The sequence below is a fragment of the Delphinus delphis genome, chromosome 8, assembly GCF_949987515.2.
Source record: "Delphinus delphis chromosome 8, mDelDel1.2, whole genome shotgun sequence".
Lineage (NCBI taxonomy): Eukaryota > Metazoa > Chordata > Mammalia > Artiodactyla > Delphinidae > Delphinus > Delphinus delphis.
The window spans coordinates 31,461,428-31,482,802 of record NC_082690.1 but is presented as its reverse complement, the minus strand read 5'-3'; the positions used below and the strand labels follow the sequence as shown (position 1 = coordinate 31,482,802).

General features: G+C 33.7%; 1 protein-coding gene across 1 annotated transcript in view; it reads left to right on the top strand.

Annotated features, from left to right (window-relative positions):
* Positions 1–21,375, top strand: part of DYNC2H1 (dynein cytoplasmic 2 heavy chain 1) — a 366,248-nt gene that overhangs the window by 99,330 nt on the left and 245,543 nt on the right. Inside the window, exons 48-55 of the mRNA XM_060018033.1 lie at positions 4,696–4,826; positions 6,073–6,321; positions 6,820–6,928; positions 10,000–10,113; positions 11,153–11,295; positions 15,540–15,624; positions 17,414–17,568; positions 19,106–19,243. Coding sequence (XP_059874016.1) covers positions 4,696–4,826; positions 6,073–6,321; positions 6,820–6,928; positions 10,000–10,113; positions 11,153–11,295; positions 15,540–15,624; positions 17,414–17,568; positions 19,106–19,243 — 1,124 coding nt within the window. The remainder of the gene's footprint in view (positions 1–4,695; positions 4,827–6,072; positions 6,322–6,819; positions 6,929–9,999; positions 10,114–11,152; positions 11,296–15,539; positions 15,625–17,413; positions 17,569–19,105; positions 19,244–21,375) is intronic.

Here is a 21,375-nt window from a genome sequence, read left to right as displayed (position 1 = left end):
CCGTAATGTTTAACATTTGCAATTCAAAACTGTATTTCCTGAAGGACTTTTACTAATAAAAATAGCCATATATGTGTGATATTTAAAGATCATAGTGAAAATCCATATTTGATTATAATGAACTTTCGCTTGAGAAAGTGACTCATTCCTGTCACTACTCATAATGTCATTAGCACAGAACTTCTTATGTACCCTCTTATCAGCTTCACCCATTATTATGATAAACAAAGCATAGCACCAGTCAAAGGAGCTATGTTTCATTTGCAACTATTGCTGCTTAATGACCAATTTGCATTATGAAATGCTGTGGGAGTGATGCATATAAAATGAAAATCAACATGTTGAAAAGGCCTTTGACAGAGGATGACTGTAATATGGAACTCTTTCCTAATAAAACTGCTTTCAAGCTACAAAATGAATTTCTATTCTATTAGAGTGTAAGGCAAGCCTTCAAAAATATTTCATATAATACATTATGTTGTATCTTTCTAGATTTGATATTGGTTCCAGGGTCATAATGACATAAGCCAAGGGGAGTCTTGAAGGTGAAAAGGATACTAAGATTGATAGAAGGAATTTTCTAGGTGCTGCTTGAGTTTTAGAATCAGGAAATAAGTTCAAAAGAACCTAAGACAGGATAAAATGCTGAGAGAAGCCTGTTAATAGTTCAAAGTTGGCTTGATTTTGAGTGAGGTTTTATGTCATTGTGGCGTGTAGTTTTCATGGCTTAGCATGGAGAGGCTCTTGTTCTAAAATGCTGCCATGTTTCTCAGTCTAAAAATTGAGTTAATAGTGTCTGGTCTTGCAAAGAAAGTGACATATCCTTTGGGCATTAGATAGTATCAGTGTCTTATCTGAATTCTCTAGAATTTGGTATCTTTTAGAGTCTCCTGTGTAGGACTCAATAATATTTTTTTCTCAGTATTTTACTTTTTAATGAAGGGTTGCATTTAAAAAAAAATACAGGCTTGATATATGTTAGATCCAGGCAAATATGATTTTCACATAGTAGAATATTAAGAAAAATTATTAAGAAAAATTTTGGATGCTTAAAAATTTTAAGTATCCAAAATTAAAAATTTAATTTTGGATACTGAAAAATAAACTAGATACATTCTTGTGCTCAAGAAATTTGTAATCTAATGGCAGATACAGATGTGAAAGTCCTTGCTTACAATGATAACTATTGCTAATATGTTTAGGTGCCACAAAGATTTATGCAAATAGATGGTTAAACTGGTAAATACAATAGAGCATGAAGTGTTTTACAATTAATATAACTTTTCTGAATATATTTGGGATAAATGTTGGATATTAGGGGTGTAGAAGAGTAGAGACTAATTCCTTTTTGAGGAAGTTACTTTGAAATTTTTTATTTTGAGATAATTGTAGATTCACATACAGTTGTAAGAACTAACAGAGAGAGAACACATGTACTTTTTACTTGTTTTCCTTCAACTCTGGCAAAAATAATATAATATCACAACCAGGATATTGACATTGATACAGTTAAAATGGATCAACTCCTCTTCCATCCCCTGGAAACCACCCATGTTTTCTGTGTTCAATTTTGTCATTTCAACAATCTTATTTTCAATCAGAATAATTCTCTGGAGATATATGCAGGTTCTTGAGTGTTTCAGTAGTTTGTTCCTTTTTATTGCTGAGTAGGTATTATATTTAGACATGCTACCATTTCTTTCACCATTTACTTGTGGAAGGGCATCTGAGTTGTTTTCAGTTTTTGGCTATTAAGAGGAAAGCTGCTGTAGGCATTTATGTGCAGGTTTTTGTGTGGAGATTTTTGTTTCTCTGAGATAAATGCTCAGGAATGCAGTTGCAGGGTTGAATGATACTTGTATGCTTAGTTCAAAAAAAAAAACCTGCCACACTGTTGTCTAGAGTAGCTGTATTTCAGTTTACATTTCCATCAGCAATTTACGAGTGATCCAGGTGCTCCACATCCGTGCCAGCATTGGGTGTTGTCAGTATTTTCTTATTTTAGCCATTCTGATAAGTGTGTACTGATAGGTCATATTGGTTTTATTTTGCATCTTGCTGACGGCTAATGAAGTTGAACATCTTTTCATATGATTAATTGTCTTCTGTCTGTCCTCTTCAGTGAAATGTCTCTTTATGTCTTTTGCCCATTTTCTAATTGGATTTTTTTTAATATTGAGTTTTTAGAATTCTTTCTGTATTTTAGATACTATTCTTTTGTCACATATGTGGTTAGCAAATATATTCTCCCACTGTGTAGCTTGTCTTTTCATCTTCTTAATAGAGTCTTTCACAGATTAAAAAAGGTTTTAATTTTATGAAGCTCAATTTATTAATTTTTCTTTTTAAGGATTTTTTGGTGTCAAGTTTAAGAACTCTGTCTAGTCCTAGATTTTGAAGATTTTCTCCACCTTTTTTTCCTAAATACTTTATAGTTTTATGTTTTAAGTCAGTGGTCCATTTTGAGTGAATTTCTGTGTAAAGAGTGAGACTTAGGTCACGGTTCATTTCTTTGCCTATGGTTGTCCACTTGTTCCAGCACCACTTGTTGAATAGGCTACCCTTCTGCCTTGAATTGCTTTTGCACGTTAGTCAAAAATTAATTGTGTAACTCTGTTTCTGGGTTCCTGATTCTGTTCCATTGATGTATATGTCCTTCTGCCAGTACCACACTGAGTTGATTGCTGTAGCTGTATAATAAGTCTTAAAATTCGATTGACTGATTCCTTCTTCTTTAAAATTGTTTTAGCTATTTGCCTTTCCATATAAATTTTAGAATAATCTTGTATATATAAACAATGTTGCTGAGATTGTGGTAGGAATTGTATTAGTTCTGTGTATTGGTTTGGGAAGAATTGACCTCTTTATTATGTTGATTTTTCCAATCCATGAACATAATATATTTGTCCATTTATTTAGATACTCTTTGCTTTTTTTCATCAGTGTTGTATAGTTTTCAGCATAAGTCCTATAAGGTATTTTGTTAGATTAACACCTAAGACTTTAATTTTTTGGAACAATTACAGGAAATCAAACTGTATCTTAAAGGATACAATTAAGTGAAGAAGAGGGGAAGGGCATTCCAGACAAAGGAAAAAGCATATGCAAAGAATCAAAGGTTTGAGAAAACTGGGGTATATATTGGAGTACAGAGGGAGATAAGAGATTCAAGCAGTCAGTGGAGCCAAATTGAAGCCAAACTGCAAAGGGCCTTGATTAGGAAAAGTTTTGCTTTTAAGGCAGTGGGAAGCTATATGTGATATTGGAGTGCAGTGGTACTATCAGATTTTGTTTTTGTGTTTGTTACTCTAGTAGCAGTGAGGATATATTTGATGGGGTAAAGGCTTGTAGCAGGGATATGAGGTAAGAGGATGCTGCAATAGTCCAGCTGAGAAATGATGAGACATGAAGATAATGAGTTCAGTTTTATGCATGTGTTTGAATGTTTACAAGCTTTTTGAGTGTCTTTTGGGAACCTACATAAAGTTTATCAGTTCTGTGAGGGCAGAAATTATGTTTGTCTTATTCATTACTTATCTCTAACAGGAAGTACAATGTTTAAATACAGGTCTGTGATAGATAAGTGTTTAATGAATGAATGCATGAGTTACATGTCATTAAGCAATTCGAAATATGGGACTAGACTAGAGCTGGGAGACTTGCCTAGAGATACGTAGTGAATCGGTTTTTGGTGTATATTTAGATAGTTGATAATCTAATCCACAGAATAAGATTAAATAATTCCAGGGGAGTATTTAGAATTAAAGCATAATAGGCTGAATTTGGATCCCAGTGAAAATAAAAATATAAGGGATAACACATGCCACAGAGCGGCTGGGCCCGTGAGCCATGACCGCTGAGCCTGCACGTCTGGAGCCTATGCTCCACAACGGGAGAGTCCACAGCAGTGAGAGGCTCGCGTACTGCAAAAAAAAAAAAAAAAAAAAAAAAAAAAAAAATATATATATATATATATATATATATATATATATATATATATATATATATATGGGATAAATAGAAAACTGAAAAGGAGTAGTGGTTGTGGCTTGATGAGCACGGTAATATAGATTCAAGGAAAAAAGTTCCATTAAGGAGATGCACACAAGTCATGTTGGGATAATGACTACAACGAAGGTTTGGATTTCGCAATTAGGGTAGCATTGTTGTTCCCAAATAAGAGTTTAGTATAGTGTTTTTGGCAAGTAGAAGATAATGTGAGAAATATGATGGAGAAGGAAAGAAGAACATGAGGTAGCTTGGGGTCTAGGGAAGGTTTGCTGAGCGCAGCATATGACAAGGTGGATACTGATGGAACAGTCTCCCAGAGGAATTGGGAGGCGAAACTTCAATAGAATGGTGAACAGATTTTCCTTGTGTGGTAACAGGAACACTGCTGTAGATAAATTTAAGGGAAGTTTGTGGGATTTTTATTTTCTAATTAAAATTTGGTTAATTTTTCTTTTATTTTAGAAGTCAGGGCTCTTGATGATATTAGTAAATCTGTGTTCTTTTTCAAGAATAATTTTGAGATTGTTTTATTTATTTGCCAATTCAAAGTAATTAATCTTTGCCTTTCTGGGGATGTTCTAATTTGGACTAATTAAGTTAAAAACAGTTTAGTGTGAAATATATCTACTGATGCTCCCATTATGATTAACACACATAAAACAAAAATATCTTTCATTTCTACAGATAATTTCTATGTTACATGGGGAGCTCAACATAATTCAGGAATAAGGTCAGCCCCAGGACAACCTTTGCCTCCACATGGAAAACCACTTGGAAAACTAAATTCTGCAGATCTTAAGGATGTTATTAAAAAGGTATAATATGAATAATGAATTTGAATTGGGATTTGGTTATGATTAAAGCCATTTTCAAAATATTTATTGTAAGTTTTTTGAGGGCATGAAGTGAAAGATCTTAGAATAGGCAAAAGCGGTTCGTATCTTTTGGAATTTAGCCCAATGTGGCAGATCTAAGTAGGTGCACATGCACTTACACAGATTAGTGTAAAATTGCTAGGATACATGCTGGAAAAAGGTATCTGAGGTTGGAACTATTAAAAAGGCTTAATATTAATTGGGAAATATAACTGCTAATATTATATTAACAGTTAATATGATATTAACTTCTCATTCTAGAGCAGTGGTCTCAAACTTTAGTGAGCATTAGAAACACTTTGAGAACCAGAAAATATTGATGGCTGGGTCCCATCCAGAGAAATCTGAATTCAATAGGTACTAATCTGAATCTGAAAACAATCAGAAGAGAATCCAAATTTCTGAGACACTTCCAAATGATGTTGATGCTGCTGGTTCACTGAAACTTTTAGTAGCACTGTCCTATGGAGTTTTGTTTGTTTGTTTTGTTTTTGAGATTAATTATAATAAAAAGAAACAGTATTATATATGATTACTTTAAAAATTAATATTTATAGTGGAAGTTAGTATGGATTTTATATCAAGAAAAGTCTTTCATGGTCTAGTAAATTTATTTGTTTGCCTGGAATGGATATTGAAAAGTTTGGGAATGTGCAAAAGTTGTTAAGTATGTGAAAGCTGTCCTTTCTCTCTTTCTTCACTCTATCACATAGCTCCTGGCAGGGCATGCTACCTCTTTGTGGGCTTTTGGTTCATTGCTGAGCTGTGTGTAAGAACAAGAGTTCACAAAATATCTTTAGGCAGTACGTTTTGAGAGTTTGGGGATTGTTTTATAGTCTGTGCACACTGATTTGATGTGTAACAAGTGGTAAAAATTTGAGAGCTTTTGAAGTCTTTATAATTAACCTGCTATCTTACACTGCTTTTTACTAGTTATATTAATGGTGTTCAAAAGTAACTGACTGTTGTGGACGCGTGAACTTGTTTGACATCATGTAAATTTTTCCTTACAAAGTGCCATAAAGCTGGATTACTGGATAGATAAAAGAGTGTGAAACAACATGAATACACTTAACCCCTTTTCTTGAGTGCACCAAAAATATAATCTCTTAATCTAGATAACTAACATTTTATTATGTAATTTGGACTTATATTAATTATATAATACGCTTTGTGATCTTTGAAGGGTCTTATTCATTATGGACGAGATAACCAGAATTTAGATATTTTACTTTTCCAAGAAGTCCTGGAATATGTGTCTAGGATAGACAGAGTGCTGAGTTTTCCTGGAGGTTCACTTCTGTTAGCCGGATGCAGTGGTGTAGGTCGTCGGACCATCACTTCTTTAGTCAGTCATATGCATGGAGCAGTGCTGTTTTCACCAAAGATTTCCAGGGGATATGAACTGAAGCAGTTCAAAAATGATCTCAAACATGTGAGTGACTCACAGTCTTTTGTTTTATTTGGTTTTAAATCACAGTTAGTTATTCAAAAAGCCTTTAAATCTCTGATATGCAACATAGTCTTTATTTTAATTTTGATGATTGTTTTCTCCATAATTGTTACAAAATTATGTTTTTAGCTCTCAGCACCCCAGATTATGGGATGTTATATGGATAGGTAAGATAAACAAAAAGATGGCATTTAGGACATATGTAGGTGTATTTAAAAATTATCCTCTAGATTTTAATGTCCTAGATGTAAAATAATTAAATTTCCTCCCAGTAGTATTTGTTTATGAACTGGATTTACTTTCCAAACTATATGGCTAAATTTTGATTATTCAGTGGATTTACTTTCTAGACTATATGGCTAAATTTTGATTACTCAAATATCAATCAATAAAAACAACTTAGTTTACATACAGAATGAAAGTTTTTACCTGTGCCAAAAATATTTAATGTGTACCAAAATGTGTTTTCTTATTGTGCAGGTGCTACATCTTGCAGGTATTGAAGCACAACAAGTAGTTTTACTTCTTGAGGATTATCAGTTTGTACATCCTACATTTTTGGAGATGATCAATAGCCTTTTGTCTTCAGGCAAGTAAATGGGTTCTATTTAAAGAAAATAAAAGTAATGTAAAAATTATTCAAGGAAAGTGATCTTATATAAAATTACGTTTCAGAGAACACTTGGCATAGCTTTTATTAAGGTGACATGGGATTAAACATTAAACATGCTCAGAGCAGGAGAACTGAGAAACCCTGTTTTTATAAAACCAAGATTGTGGAATTATATAAAAATGATGATTAAATATTGAATATTGATGAATATACTGAAAAATTGGCCCTCTTAACACACTTTTGGTGGGACTATTATAAGTTATAACCTTTTAGGAAAGTTATCAACCAGTACTTATTTAAAAAATGTGTTATACTGGGCTTCCCTGGTGGCGCAGTGGTTAAGAATCCGCCTGCTCGGGCGTCCCTGGTGGCGCAGTGGTTGAGAGACCGCCTGCAGGGGACGCGGGTTTGTGCCTCGGTCCGGGAGGATCCCACATGCCGTGGAGCGGCTGGGCCCGTGAACCATGGCCACTGAGCCTGCACGTCCGGGGCCTGTGTTCCGCAACGGGAGAGGCCACAACAGTGAGAGGCCCGTGTACCGCAAGAAAAAAAAAAAAAGAATCCGCCTGCTAATTCAGGGGACACGGGTTCAAGCCCTGGTCTGGGAAGATCCCACATGCCGTGGATCACCTAAGCCTGTGCGTCCCAACTACTGAGCCTGCTCTCTAGAGCCCTTGAGCCACAACTACTGAAGCCTGCGCGCCTAGAACCTGTGCTTCACAACAAGAAAAGCCACCGCAGAATAGCCCCTGCTCCCCGCAACTAAAGGAAGCCTGCCGCGCAGCAACAAAGACCCAATACAGCTAAAAATAAAGAAATAAATAAATTTTAAAAGAACTAGTATGTAAGGAAATATGTAGTATAATTTGTAATAAAAATTTGATAGAACCTCACTGTCCATCATTAATGGAAAAATTGAATAATTATAATATGGCCTTAAATGTGGTTATATAATAGCAGATATATTTCAGATATATGAGGTCTCATATTTCTCGAATTGTGTTGTACTCTTTTTGTCTCTGGAGCCACCCGACCTTTTTGGTGATTTCCTGAGGAGAATACCTGCAATTTCCTGCAATTCTTCCTTTTCTGAAGACTTTATGAAGTTTATTATAATCTCCTTATAATGCATAACCACTGTTAGTAGAATTGGTATGAGGTAGCTTCGTTTTAAACTTGGACTAAGTATTTTGGTACTTAAGTACAAAGTAAACCTTGTTAAAAACTAGTTTCAACTATATGAATTGTTCCATTCTAGGGACCCGAGGACAAAATTTGCATGATGCTCATGTTCCACTCAGGTTTTAATAAATACTTGTTTTGTATCCTGCTAGGTAGACTCTGGGATAAAATAGTTTTTTTGTTTTTTCAGAATTTAACAGCTTTGGTTGAAGGAAACATTTATAAAGTGAGGTATCTACACTTTAGTGCCCAAATGAGAAAGACTCTAGTTACACAAGTGGTAGGTCAATTTCTGTCAAAGTGAAGGGAAATGGTATAGTGAAAGTGGTATGTCTTGAGCAAGCTTGAAGTGTTTGCGGCCCTTTTTATAAATAATCTCTTCTGATTTTTAAGGTGCACATTCCTGCATATTGCTTAAATTGTCACTAGATGGAGACCTTGTTCATTTTGGCTGAGATAAACTTGTAGGCCAGATATATACAGGGTTTTTGTATTTTTGTTTTGGTTTTAATTTCTGAAAGCAAACATCCAGATAAGCATTAACCCAGTAATTATTTTTATTGTAAGATAAATTGGTCTTTTTATCAAGATATAATAGCAAAAATCATAAATAAAGCTAAATTTTGGTAAGGTTAAATTTTGACAACGTTTTTGGCAAAAAAAGTATTTGAAAAATACTTTCAGAGAAAGTACTCAATAGGCCTTTTTGTCTCTTTTTTGTATTTCAAATTCTTATTCCCTATAGAATATGTAAATAGAGCTAGCTTTCTTTACCAAATTTAAGAAATCAAGGGTATCTTGATATGGCTGAAGTTTAGAGGAAGACATAGAGCACATTTATGTGTGTATGCATTTGAATATGTACATCCGTGGTGGTTGGGGAGCAGTCTGGTACCTCTGAGATTAACCTAAAGAAAAGTAGGGATTCAAACTATGTTGGGCTCTACATGAATGCAGCAAAAGAATTTTCATTTAATCTTACAGTTTCTTGTGAATTACAAATATGTTGGTTTAACAAATATTTATTAAATAACTGGATTTATGGTGGTGAACAAGACAAGCTTCAAGCCCTCTATCAAATTCTTATAGTCTTAATCACCTTTGATTTGACTTTCATCATTCTGTTGTATAGTAGCAGGCCATGACTAGTTCTCCTGATTTCTAGTACAAGTTCATTCATTCATTTGATAATTCATTTGTTCATTTATTTAACAAATATTTATGTTTTAGATACTTGCTAAGAATGCCCTAAGGTTAATATTGATCATGATCAAATATTCGCCCTCCGGGAATTCAGAATCTAATTGGGCAGGAAAGGGAAGTAATTCATTCATTATTAAATGATGTGGTAAATGCTAAACAGTGATGTTTGGATACTATACACAAGAGAAAAGAATGCTTTACCTAGCATTGTGGGTATTCAGGAAAGTCTCATGGTTATAGCAGTTGACAAAGTAGTGTCTTGAGGGATAAACAATAATATTAGGGGAAGATAAGGGGCAGAGGAAGACTGTGGGTATAATATTCCAGGAAGAGGGAGTATTTCATTAAATTTTTGGAACACAAAGAAGTTCATTGAGGCTAGAATACAAGGTCTTGTGGGGTTGGGGTAGAGAAGGACTTGGAAAAGCAGATAGATGGCTAGATTATGAACTGTCTTTAATGGTTTGCTTAATCAACTGAAGGCTATAGATGTAGATTTGTGAATAATATAGAGGGTGATAGGGTTTGTTTATTTTTGAAAACAAAGCTTGAATAACATCAGATTATTTGATTACAAAAATAGAAGAAGCATTGTGTGTGTAAAATGTGTTTTGAATTAGTGTAATGCAGGTAAAACTCAAAAGAAATGTAATGTTCTGTAGGTGAAGTTCCTGGACTCTACACTCTTGAAGAATTAGAGCCCTTGCTGTTGCCTCTTAAAGATCAGGCTTCACAGGATGGTTTTTTTGGACCAGTCTTCAATTACTTCACATATAGTAGGTGCCATAGAATTCGTTAATCAATTTAAACTATGTTTCATATGAAATAAATACCATTTAATTTGCATTATTTTCTCATTAGCAAATAAGTAGCATAAAGGCTAACCTATAATAAAAACAAGTTAGCAAAATTTTAGTGAAAGGGAAGGGTGAAAGTATGGTAATGTTCTTTGGAATATTTACTTTGTTGCCTTTGTTTCCATGTGGTGAAATTTGTGCTTTAGTACCTCCTATGTTAGAGAATTATTGAACTATTTAGATTGTGCCAGACTCTGTAGTGTTATTTTTTTGGAACTAAAGAAAGTTTGATTACTGCAGAAGTAGTTTCATGTGCACTGTAGATATCTAAAATTGATAAACAAAAAATAAGGCAATGATGGCAGCACCCAGACATGACTATTACATTGATCTTTATTTTTCTAAAAGAACATTTATTATTGATGAAATAGAGACAGTTGTTAAAGAGCTACCCTCCCTTCTGTCCACTTCAAGTTTACAGGGAAATTCTACTACACCTTTAAGAAACCGATCATCTCAATGCTATTTTAAACTGTTTCAGAACATAGAAAATAAAGGAAAGTGTCCAACATAGAAAATAAAGGAAAGTGTCCAAAATCCTTTTTACAAAGGGAAAATGATATTGTCATTGAAAGAAGGAAAAGGTATTTCTCCTAAAAGAAAACCAGAGATCAGTTTTGCTTGTGAATAATGAAACAAAAATCCTTGAAAGAAAAATTACAAAATAGAATCCAGTGTCATGTTTGAAAAGTAACAGCAGTATCATACCTTTCTAGATCTTTTATCCTAGCATACACACACACACACACACACACACACACACACACACACACACACACGTATTTTTTAACCAAAATAAAAATTATACTGTAATACTGTTTCATAGCTTGTTCTTTTTATAAACAGCTCCTACCATCCCATTTCAAAACATTTTAATTTCATAAAACCAGACCATATATAGGTTTCTTCAATTATTATTATTGTAATATTCCAAGAGTATAATTTTCTTATTTTTTAGGTATTCAACAAAACTTGCATATTGTCTTGATAATGGATTCTGCAAATTTAAACTTCATAATAAACTGTGAGAGTAATCCTGCTTTGCATAAGAAATGCCAGGTGTTGTGGATGGAGGGTTGGTCACATAGCAGTATGAAGAAAGTAAGTTTAATGTTTAAATATGGAAGTAAAAAGTAAGCACATTTTTTTTAAAGTTATTGATTGTCACAACTTCCCTTTGGTGTTTATTATAATATTACCTTAATTGTGGCACTGAAAATCTCTCATAAGTTTGAAAATAACTCTTTTCTTCATACTCTTGTATTTGATAGTTTAGTTGAGTATAGAATTTTAGGTGGAAGATTATGTTCTTAATTAAGGACCACAGAGATATTATTGTACCTTAAAAATTTTATGCATTTCATTATTTAGCCTATTATAGGCTAGCTTATGATAAAAATATCACAGCAATAATATTAGCTGTTGTTTAAATTAAAATTTAGATGCTTTTTAAAAAATCTGTTATTGCTATGATATGTGTTCAGAGGGGGATGAGTTTAAATTGTGAACTCATAGCACCGTCTCAGCTGGAAGCCTTTTATATTGCTTCATTTGAATTAATAATAATTTTCAATATTGTCTTTTTGAATGATACTCATATTCCCAATCATTCATTTCTTTATTTTTGTATAGTAGAAGTGCAGACTAATGCCTGTCATGATTCAGAGGAAGGAGTGTAATTTGAGATAATAGACAAGGTTTTAGAGTTGAGATGATATTTTAGTTAGATTTCAGTAAGTAGGTAAAGGAGAGGAAAGTTATTCTAGTCTGTGGAGGCCAATGAACAAGAGGTATTCATTAAGAATTAGTAATTATTGGGTGCCTAGTACATGCCACTATTCCATATATTGGGGATATAGCAGAGAAAAAGACAAAAGTCCCTGCCCTCATGGAATTTACACTCTTTTGGGGGATATTTGGGGGGAAAGCTTTCTAGGTGAAGAACCTGAGATGAGAGCATGCCTGGTGATTCTGAGGATCAGCAAGAAGCCAGTTCATTTGTAACAGAGCGATAAAGGGGAGAGTAGTTGCAGATGAGGTCAGTGAAGTAAGAGAAAGGTTAGGGTGGGGCTTTGGATGCTATTATAAGGATTTTGGCTTTCCTGGAAACAAGTAAGGGATCCCTTGGAGGCTTTTGAGCAAAACTATTCTAATGTTTTAATGGTAATACTCTGGCTTCTGAGCTGAAAATAGACCATAGAAGACAAGGAGGAAGCAGTCATAAAGCTATTGAGTAATTCGGCAAGAGACGAGGATGGCTTGCTCTCAGGATGTAGTGGTAGAGGTGGTGAGAAGTGGTAGATACTGGGTATGTTTTGCAGTAGAAACGATAAGATTTGTTGACAAATTGTAATAAGGTGTAAGGGAAAGTGAGGAGTTAAGGATACCTCCAAGACTGTTGGCTTGAGCACCTGGAAGGATGGAATACCTGTCAGTTGAGGGGAGACTTTGAGAAGAACATATTGGGAGGAGAATATGAGGTTTTCAGTTTTAGATGTGTGAAATATGAGGTGTTAGACATCTGAGCTGGAAGATTGAGAAGACATTTGGATATATGAGAACGGGGAAAAGGTCAGGCATACAGGTAAAATTGTGGGAATTATCAGAGTATAGCTGGCATTTAAAACTGTGAGAAAAAAATATCACGAAGGAAGTGAATGTTGGCAAAGAGAGGAGAGGTGCAAAGGCCGAACTCTGGGGCACTTCAACATTAAGAGGTTGAGATGAAGACCAGGAACCAGCAAAGGATACTGAGAAGGAACTGCTTGGGAAATAGGAAAGCAGGAGAGCGTGTAGACAAGTGAAGCCTAGAAGCCAAGTGAAGACAGCATTTCAAAGGAGTGAGGAAGGATGAATGGTGACACATGAAGGTAGACAAGGCCTGGGAACTGATCGTTGCATTTAACAGCATGGCGTTCATTAGTGACTTTGATAAAGCAGTTTCAGTTAGTAGTGGAGAAAAAACATATTGACGTGTTTCAGAAAGAATGAGAAGAGTGGAGAGTGAATATGGTCGCCTCTTTTGAGGAATTTTGTTATGAAGTAGAAGATAAAAATGGGTCAGTAACTGGAGGAAGTGGGGGTTAAAATGCTTTCTTTCTTTTTTTAAAAAAATTTAAGTTGAGACAAACTGTAGCATTTTCATACATTGTTGGGAATGCAAAAAAGATGCAAAACATGTATGTTACATGAAAGACGGGAAAATTGCTAGAGCAACATCCTTGGGTAGTAGACAGCATATGGGTCTATTGCACAAATGAAACAATTAAGGATAGGCCTTTGCTTGTAGAATGGAAGCATTATCCTTAATAACAGGAAGGGAAGCAGAGTACAGGGGCACAGTTCCAAGTAGGTGGGCAAGTGTGGTATGGGAAGTTTTGGACACTTCTGGATGTTTCTGTTTTCCCAATGAAATAGGAGGTAAGATTATCAATTGAGAGAAAAGTTGAGGGAACAGATTTTGGAGTCTTGAAGAGATATTAGAGGATATGCAAAATAGTAGTTTGGAAGAGGGAAAGAGTGAAAGGTTTAGGAGAATGGAGTATAATAGCTAGGTAGCATTAAGGGTTCACGTGAGGTTAGTGATTATAAAGTTCAGTGAGGCCAATCAGCATAGTTGTGTGTTTTTTCTCCAGTTACATGTGCACTCATAGGTGCAGACCTTCAATAGGTGGTGACTTGCATTTAACCAGGATTGGGGCTTTGCTTTGCTACTCGAGTATGACAAAGCAAGTGAAGGCCAAGGGAGCTGAGAAATTATGGTAGGAAGATGGTGAATGACAGTATAAAGATTGTTAAATTAATAGATTGTAGGTCTTGGTGGAGTCTGAGGATGATTGACATTGCAAATGGAATGAGCTGGGAAGACAGGAGTGTAGTGGTAGAAGAGTGGGATATTTGAAAGTGAGATTATGAAATGATTGCAGTTGCTGTTAGTGACAAGGTATCAGGGTGTGACCCTTTGAAGTGGGGGTGAGTGGCCGGGAAAAAGGTGATAGAAAACAGAAGGAGAAGAATTCAAGGAATCGAGAGGTCAGGGTATTAATAGGAATTAATAGGGTTAATATACTTATTCAATTCTTTTTAGAAAGTGCCATTTTTATCCCCAAGGAGGGAGAGTGGAGGCAAAGGGGAATGTGGGTAAATCCAGGCAGGAAAACTTTGCTAATGTAGAATATCGTTTAGGGATAGAATGTTTCCTACCCCTCCCAACTTTATTGAGGTATAACTGACACATAAAATTGTATATATTTAAGGTATACAACATGTTGTTTTGTATATTTTTATGTTGTGAAATGATTACCACAATCCCGCTAACTAATATAAGGGATAAAATTTTCAAGAAAGTAAGTTTCCAAAGAAACAAATTTCCATTGATTTAAAAGTGTATATTTAAAATATTCTCACAGTTGCTTAAGTGTTTTTTCAGAAATCAGTGAAGGTATTTGAAAAAATAAATGTTCTTTGGCTCAAGAACCATGGCACTTTCAAACTTTCCATTAGTTAAGGAATCTTTTGGCTTAATGGTTTATTCAGTCTGAGAAATTCAGAAAATGATTTTTTGACCTAATTACCTAGATTACTTGTACTTCCTCTTGTTAGGAATATTAACTGTATCAGATGAAAGAAGTTGAAGGTTTTGGCTTAATTTTAAAATTTCAGAGTTCTACTTATTTTCTTTTTCCCAGAAATAGAGTTAAAAATTTTTTTTGTATATTTTGAAATAGTATTCTTATAAGATTATAATATTTTCTTTAATAATGATGATATCTGTTCATGAAACTTTATTTTGTTATTTGTGATAGTGGCAAAAACCTAGCTATAGACAATAGATAGTTTTTAGAATTATCAATTATGTTGATGGCAGTTATGTTAATTATCAATTATGAAATTATTTTTGTTTAGTTTTAGTTATTTCTTATTTAAGAAAGCTAAGCTTCCTTCCTATTCCTTTATGCCATGAAGGCATTTTATTAGTTTGATGCCAAATAAAACATTTATTTTATTATTTTACTATTTTAAATGGCATCTGTGATTATTTTCTAATTCAATCAAAAATGTGATTTTCTTCATTTCGAAAACTCTAATCATTTTTCAAGCGAGATGTTGAAGCTTTTCTATGTGCTATTAATTTGCAATACATTAATGGTTGATATGTGACAAAATCTTGACTAGGAAATAATGTCCTCTAAAGAATCCTAGAAGAAAAGTCCAATTGAGACTGTTTCTTTTTTTCTTTTTTTGGGGTGTGTGTGTGTTAAAGGTTTTTTAACCTCTGATATTGGATTTACTTAAACTTTTTTCCTACTGAATTGAGGTTTAAAGAAATGCTCTTCCTATTTTAGATACCTGAAATGTTATTCAGTGAAACAGATGGTGAAGAAAAATATAGCGACCAAAAAAGAAAAGAAGAAAAGAAAAAAAACTCAGGTAGTATTTTGATGAAATTGACTTTATCTGATTTTTATTGATGAAATAATTCCTGATTTCTAATGTTATAGATCCATTAAAGATTCATGATGATTATGAACTGGAATAATGCTAAACTAACTAAGTTAGGTTTTTTGATGCAAACTAAACTTTTAAGCCCTCTTTTTTTAAAACTAATGTTTATGTCATTTCATATAGGACCTAACAGCATATCTGTTGTTTAAAATTAAGACATTAGAAATGTACATTTTTGACCCAAATGATCTAAAGGACTTACTTATATAGGGTTTTGGGCTAATAGCCTAAACTTTTCATATTAGCTTATCACTTAGGTATGTCAAAGCACTCAATTCATATGCAAAATTGTGTTATGATTCTTTGAGTATGGACATAATATTTTCTTAACTATAATGTTCTCTTTATTTTCTCCATTTCCACATTAACTTTGACTGTGGTCTTTTTCTTTTATACCATAGCATATTTATTCATTTATTTAATCTAACCATCTAATTATTAAATATTTATTGAACTTGTTTTATATTAGGTACTGGACTGGATACTGGAGATGACTTAGGATAATCTAGTGGTAGCAAGAAATATGTTATATATAAACATAAAATTTTGGTATAGCAGGATAAGTGATGGTAGAAGTTTATATGAAGTACATTGGAAAGTAAAGCCTCTACCTAGCAGATACTAAAGGAAATGCACTTTGCCCAGACGGGCAGTTTGGGGAAGGTCATTCTGGTTAGAGTGACTAGCATGGAAAAGGCTTGAAGAAATAAAATAGGCATTTTTATGGAACTATAAATACCCTGAAGGGCTAAGACATAGGATATAATAAATAGTAGAGTACTAGATGAAGAGAAAAAGGTAGGCAGGGTTGGGTAAGGAAGAGCCTTCCATGTCATGCTAAAGAAGGAATTTGGATTCTGACTTGTGGGTGATTTGGAATAATTGAGAGATTTTTGGTAGAGATGTAACCAGAGGCTTGTTTTAGAAATGTAAGTCTCTGCGTCTCTCCTTTCTTCAGTTATGAAAAATAGATTGGTGTACAGAGAAACCAGAGGTACTGTAGACCAGTATAGAAGGCTATTGCCTTCTAATCTAAGAGGAAGGAATGGACTTGGGGAGATATTAGGAGGTAATCTAAAGAGGACTTGGTTATGTAATGGCTGTTGAATGCAAGGAAGAAGAAGGATGCAAGAATATTTCTCAGGGTTCTGCTTGGAAAATTCATTAGAAGTTGATTTTATTCACTGAGGTAGGGAATACAGAGGGAAATAGGTTGAGACCACGAGAGGGAGACGGTATGTTTGGTCTTGTATATATTGGATCTAATGGGAACTTGTTCTTAATTTTTTGGCTTTTGAAGTCCTGTTTCTCCCTGTGTAAATAAGAGTGGATAGGTGTTACTTGGTTTGGTATCTCTTTTCCATTCAAGTAGCTTTTAGTGAGCTTGCTTTTGGATTACATATTATGTAGTTCCAGTTAATTTATATGTTATGACAAGCTATAGATTTATCTTTCTTGCAGTAATAAAAATTGTCAGGGGAAATATATTACAGTGGAAGGATAGAGACCAATGAAATTAATAATACAAAATTAATAAGAAAAATGGAAGTTGTGAATGGATAGGAATGCCTGTGCACCTTTAAGGCAAAGATGTTATCTCATATTTATAATTTCATTGCTTAGAAGTATCTGGCAAGAATAAATATAGTTAAGTTCATTTTCTCTAATTCTTAATGGATCGTACTTATATTAAGTCATTTTTTTCTCTTTCTAGTTGATCCTGATTTTCTAAAATCATTTTTATTAATCCACGAGTCTTGTAAAGCATATGGTGCTACACCAAGCCGATATATGACCTTTTTACGTGTGTATTCTGCCATTAATAGCAGCAAGAGAAAGGAATTATTAAAAAGACAAAGTCATTTGCAGGTACAATATTGGTAATCTTAAATTATTTTATCTATACATAGGGGACAAGGATTATGTAAATCACAATGCCATGTTGCTATACTTAATATAAATAAATATTGTACTGTATTAAATGTCTTGGAAAACTGTCTCACTTACCTGTCTTTATAGCCCACTAGATTATAGTAATGGTTTTGTAATTTTTTTTTTGTTTGAATAATTATTTCTTCACTACATGGTATTTATGTGTTTTTGATAGTTTATGGTGCTGTCTTTAAATGTCTTTTTCATATAAATGTGTTTTAGAAATCAGAAATACCTATTATTAATTAACACGTAATATCCAATATTATGCTTTATAATAAACTTTAAATTATATTTATAATTATATTTTTAAAATATATTCTTAAAATTATATTTTATAAACATCTTCTTATCCATGTCACTTGACTTGGTACGTTCTGAACAGTTTTCTTTTTGTATTTCTCTAACTGCAGAGCTTAAACTTAAGCATGGTATTAGAATGTCAGCTTCAGATTCTGTCAGAGAACATTTCCTCTGCCAAGTTCTTGCTTCTCTTTGTGAGGGTCGTAAACTAGGAACATTAATTGGCAGAGTTATCTTTATTCTTCTTTCTAATGATTCACTTTCATTTATATTAAGCCACTAACTCTACATGCTTTGGAGGGGTAATTTCCTGATTTAGTTCTCTATGGTGTTTCAGGTAAATCACTTAAAATCACTGAGTTGCAGCTTAATTGGGTGAATGTGTTGAGTACATTAGATAAAATTCAAACGTAAAGAACCAGCGTGATGCCTGTCCTCTGTGCTGGGTGCTCAGTAAATACTATTTACATTCCTTTTTTTTTGCCATTACTATCTTTCCAAATCTTCTGATTTGTTATGTGACAAAAACCCAATCATATTAAAGAAGAGAGGGAATATTTTTCATGTTTATTCCTTGGATTATCCATGGGCTGTGGAATGGGGTGTTATAATGGCCAGGCGTGTTATAATGGCCATGGTCAAACAACCACCCAAAGAATAGCTGAAGCATTTTGAGTGATTGCTTACCAGACCCATTTGTAAGATAGTCTCTTATAAAATAGTTGGGTAGTGGACAGACAAACCAAGTCACGTCCAATATAAAAAGAGTGGCCCCTGAGTCCTTCTGCCCAACCAATGAGACTGAAAAATGGGAAGGGTTTACAGAATTTTTTTTCTTTTCTATTTTCCTTCCTGTCTAATGCAGTGAGTAAAAACCCTACTATTTAAGCTATCTAATATCTAATATATGTTGATCCGTTCAGCTTTACTGTGATGCTTTAAAATCTATCTTTCTCTAAAGCCTCTGTGGAGTCTTTTACTACATCTTAATGAGTACACAGTTGAATAAATCATTATAATCAGCAAGACGAAAATACCTAAGTCCACTTGCAAATGTAGTATATGTACACATTTACATTTATGCTTGATTCTTTCTTATAGACTTTGTTTACTGTATGTATATAAAATTCCTTTTCTTTTAATATTGTCAATCAACATTTTATTAATGTAGGCTGGTGTATCTAAACTAAATGAAGCTAAAGCTCTCGTTGATGAACTGAACAGAAAAGCTGGAGAACAAAGTGTATTACTTAAAACTAAGCAAGATGAAGCAGATTCTGCTCTTCAAGAGATCACAGTATCAATGCAGGTAATGTTTAGAGTAAGCTCAGCGATGCAAACGATAGAAAGGTCATTTATGCCTGATTGTCAGTCAGTGTGAAAAATGACATTTTTACTTATGTAGATTTAAAAAATATTGCTTGTCTGTGCTGAGTAGACTGATAGCGTTGTGTACTTGAACTTTTGTGGAAGAGTGTGTTATTTTCCCATATTGTTTGAAATCAAAACTATATTATCCTCAATTGTTCATACACTAATTTATCTATAATATAAAAATATAAACATTTTAATTGGTGTAGGTTTGTCTGTAACTGATTTTGTTTACCCTCTGTTAGTTAATATTTCCTTTTATTTTTCTTAATATCTCTTTTAGGCTTCAGGGGTTTTCCCTGTTTTAAATATTCTCACGATTTACAAAATAAATCTATTCATTCTATTTATACTTTCATGATATTTTTAATATTTTGTTTATATCCTCTTTTAACATTGCCTTTCTTTTGTTGAACCCTCTCAAGGGAGATTTCTCTCTGTTCTTTCTTGCTTGGGTATTCTTTTACATTTGCACACCCTCTCAGTATGCTTCTGTCCATTACCTTGCTTTTTAGTACTGATTACATACTGATTACCACCAAATCCATCTTTTTTGTCCTTCAGCCCTATCCTTCCTCTGAACTTCAGACTCAAATAGCCGATTATCTGTTAGACATGTCTTCTTGAAAGTCTCACAATTCAAAACAGATTAAAAACTGAACTTATAATTTCCTTTTCTGTATTCCTTTCCTCAGTTTATGGTACTACACTATAGCTAATTATTCAAGACAGAATTTATAAATTGTTAGATTTCTGTTCCCTCAATTCATGACTCTAATGAATCATTAAATTCTGTTAGTTTTACCTCCCTGATTTGTCTTAAATATGTTTCCCCATCTCAATGTGGGTGCCTATTAACCTTACTTGAAGTCCAATGCCTCTTTTATTTAAATTAACTTCAGTGTTTATCAGACTAGTGTATATATCTCAGTAAAAGTAAATAGTATAAAAAAGTCTTAAAAATAACAAAGTTGGAGGGCTTATGATATAAAGACTTACTATAAAGCTACAGTAGTCAAGGTAGGGTAATATTGGTGTAATGATAGGCATATCGACTATCGGAACACTGTGGCATCCAGAAACAAACTCATGCATACATGGTCAATTAATTGTATACAAAAATACTGTTTAAATGGGGAAAGGGTGGTCTTTTTAAAAAATGGTACTGGAATATTTGGAGATCCATGAAGAGAGGGAAAAAACCCTCAAACCTTTACCTTACAACTTATATGAAAAGTAACTTGACATGGATCATAGACCTAAATGTAGAGCATAAAATTATAAAACTTTAGAAGAAGATATGAGAGAAAATCTTTATGATGTTGGGTGAGGCAGAGCTTTCTTAGATATGATACCAAAATAGAAGAAGAAAATAAATGATAAATAGGATCTTATCAAAATTAAAACCTGTGCTCTTTGAAATAAATTCCAAAGAAAATGAAAGGCAAGTCACAGACTGGGAGAAAATATTTACAAACGTGTATTTGATAAAAGACTTGTATCCAGCATGTATAGAAGTGATTACAACTCAATGCTAATAAAACTAACAATTCAATTTAAAAATAGGCAAAAGATTTGAACCTGCCCTTCATGAAAAAAGACTTATAAAGGGGCCAGTAAATACATGAAAAGATAGATGCTCAACATCATTAATCAGCAAGGAAATGTAATCCCCTTATTTTTTAGTATGAGACCTCATTCTAGCCCTTAGCTTTGTAGTGCTTAGCCTGGTAATTACAAATCCAGAGCTTCTTTAACTTAGTTTCTCAAAAGAGTAACCTTTTTTCCAAACTTCTGATAGTTGGGAAGGGGAGTGGTATGACTCCATAAACTGCGTATTTAAAAATATGTTCTAAATATTCTGTGAAGACTTCACAAGGCCTCAGCTATTTTTTAATTTTCATCAGCCACCTGTAGCATTCTCTCCTAGAGCCTTCTGGCTTGTTTCATTTTTTGCCTGGTTACAGCTGCTGTCCTGAGATCATTCTTTACCATCTTGGTTTATGCCTTCGTTTCTGTGGAGCCTATCCCCAAAAGCTTGGTGAGAAAGGATACATGGGCGATAAATTT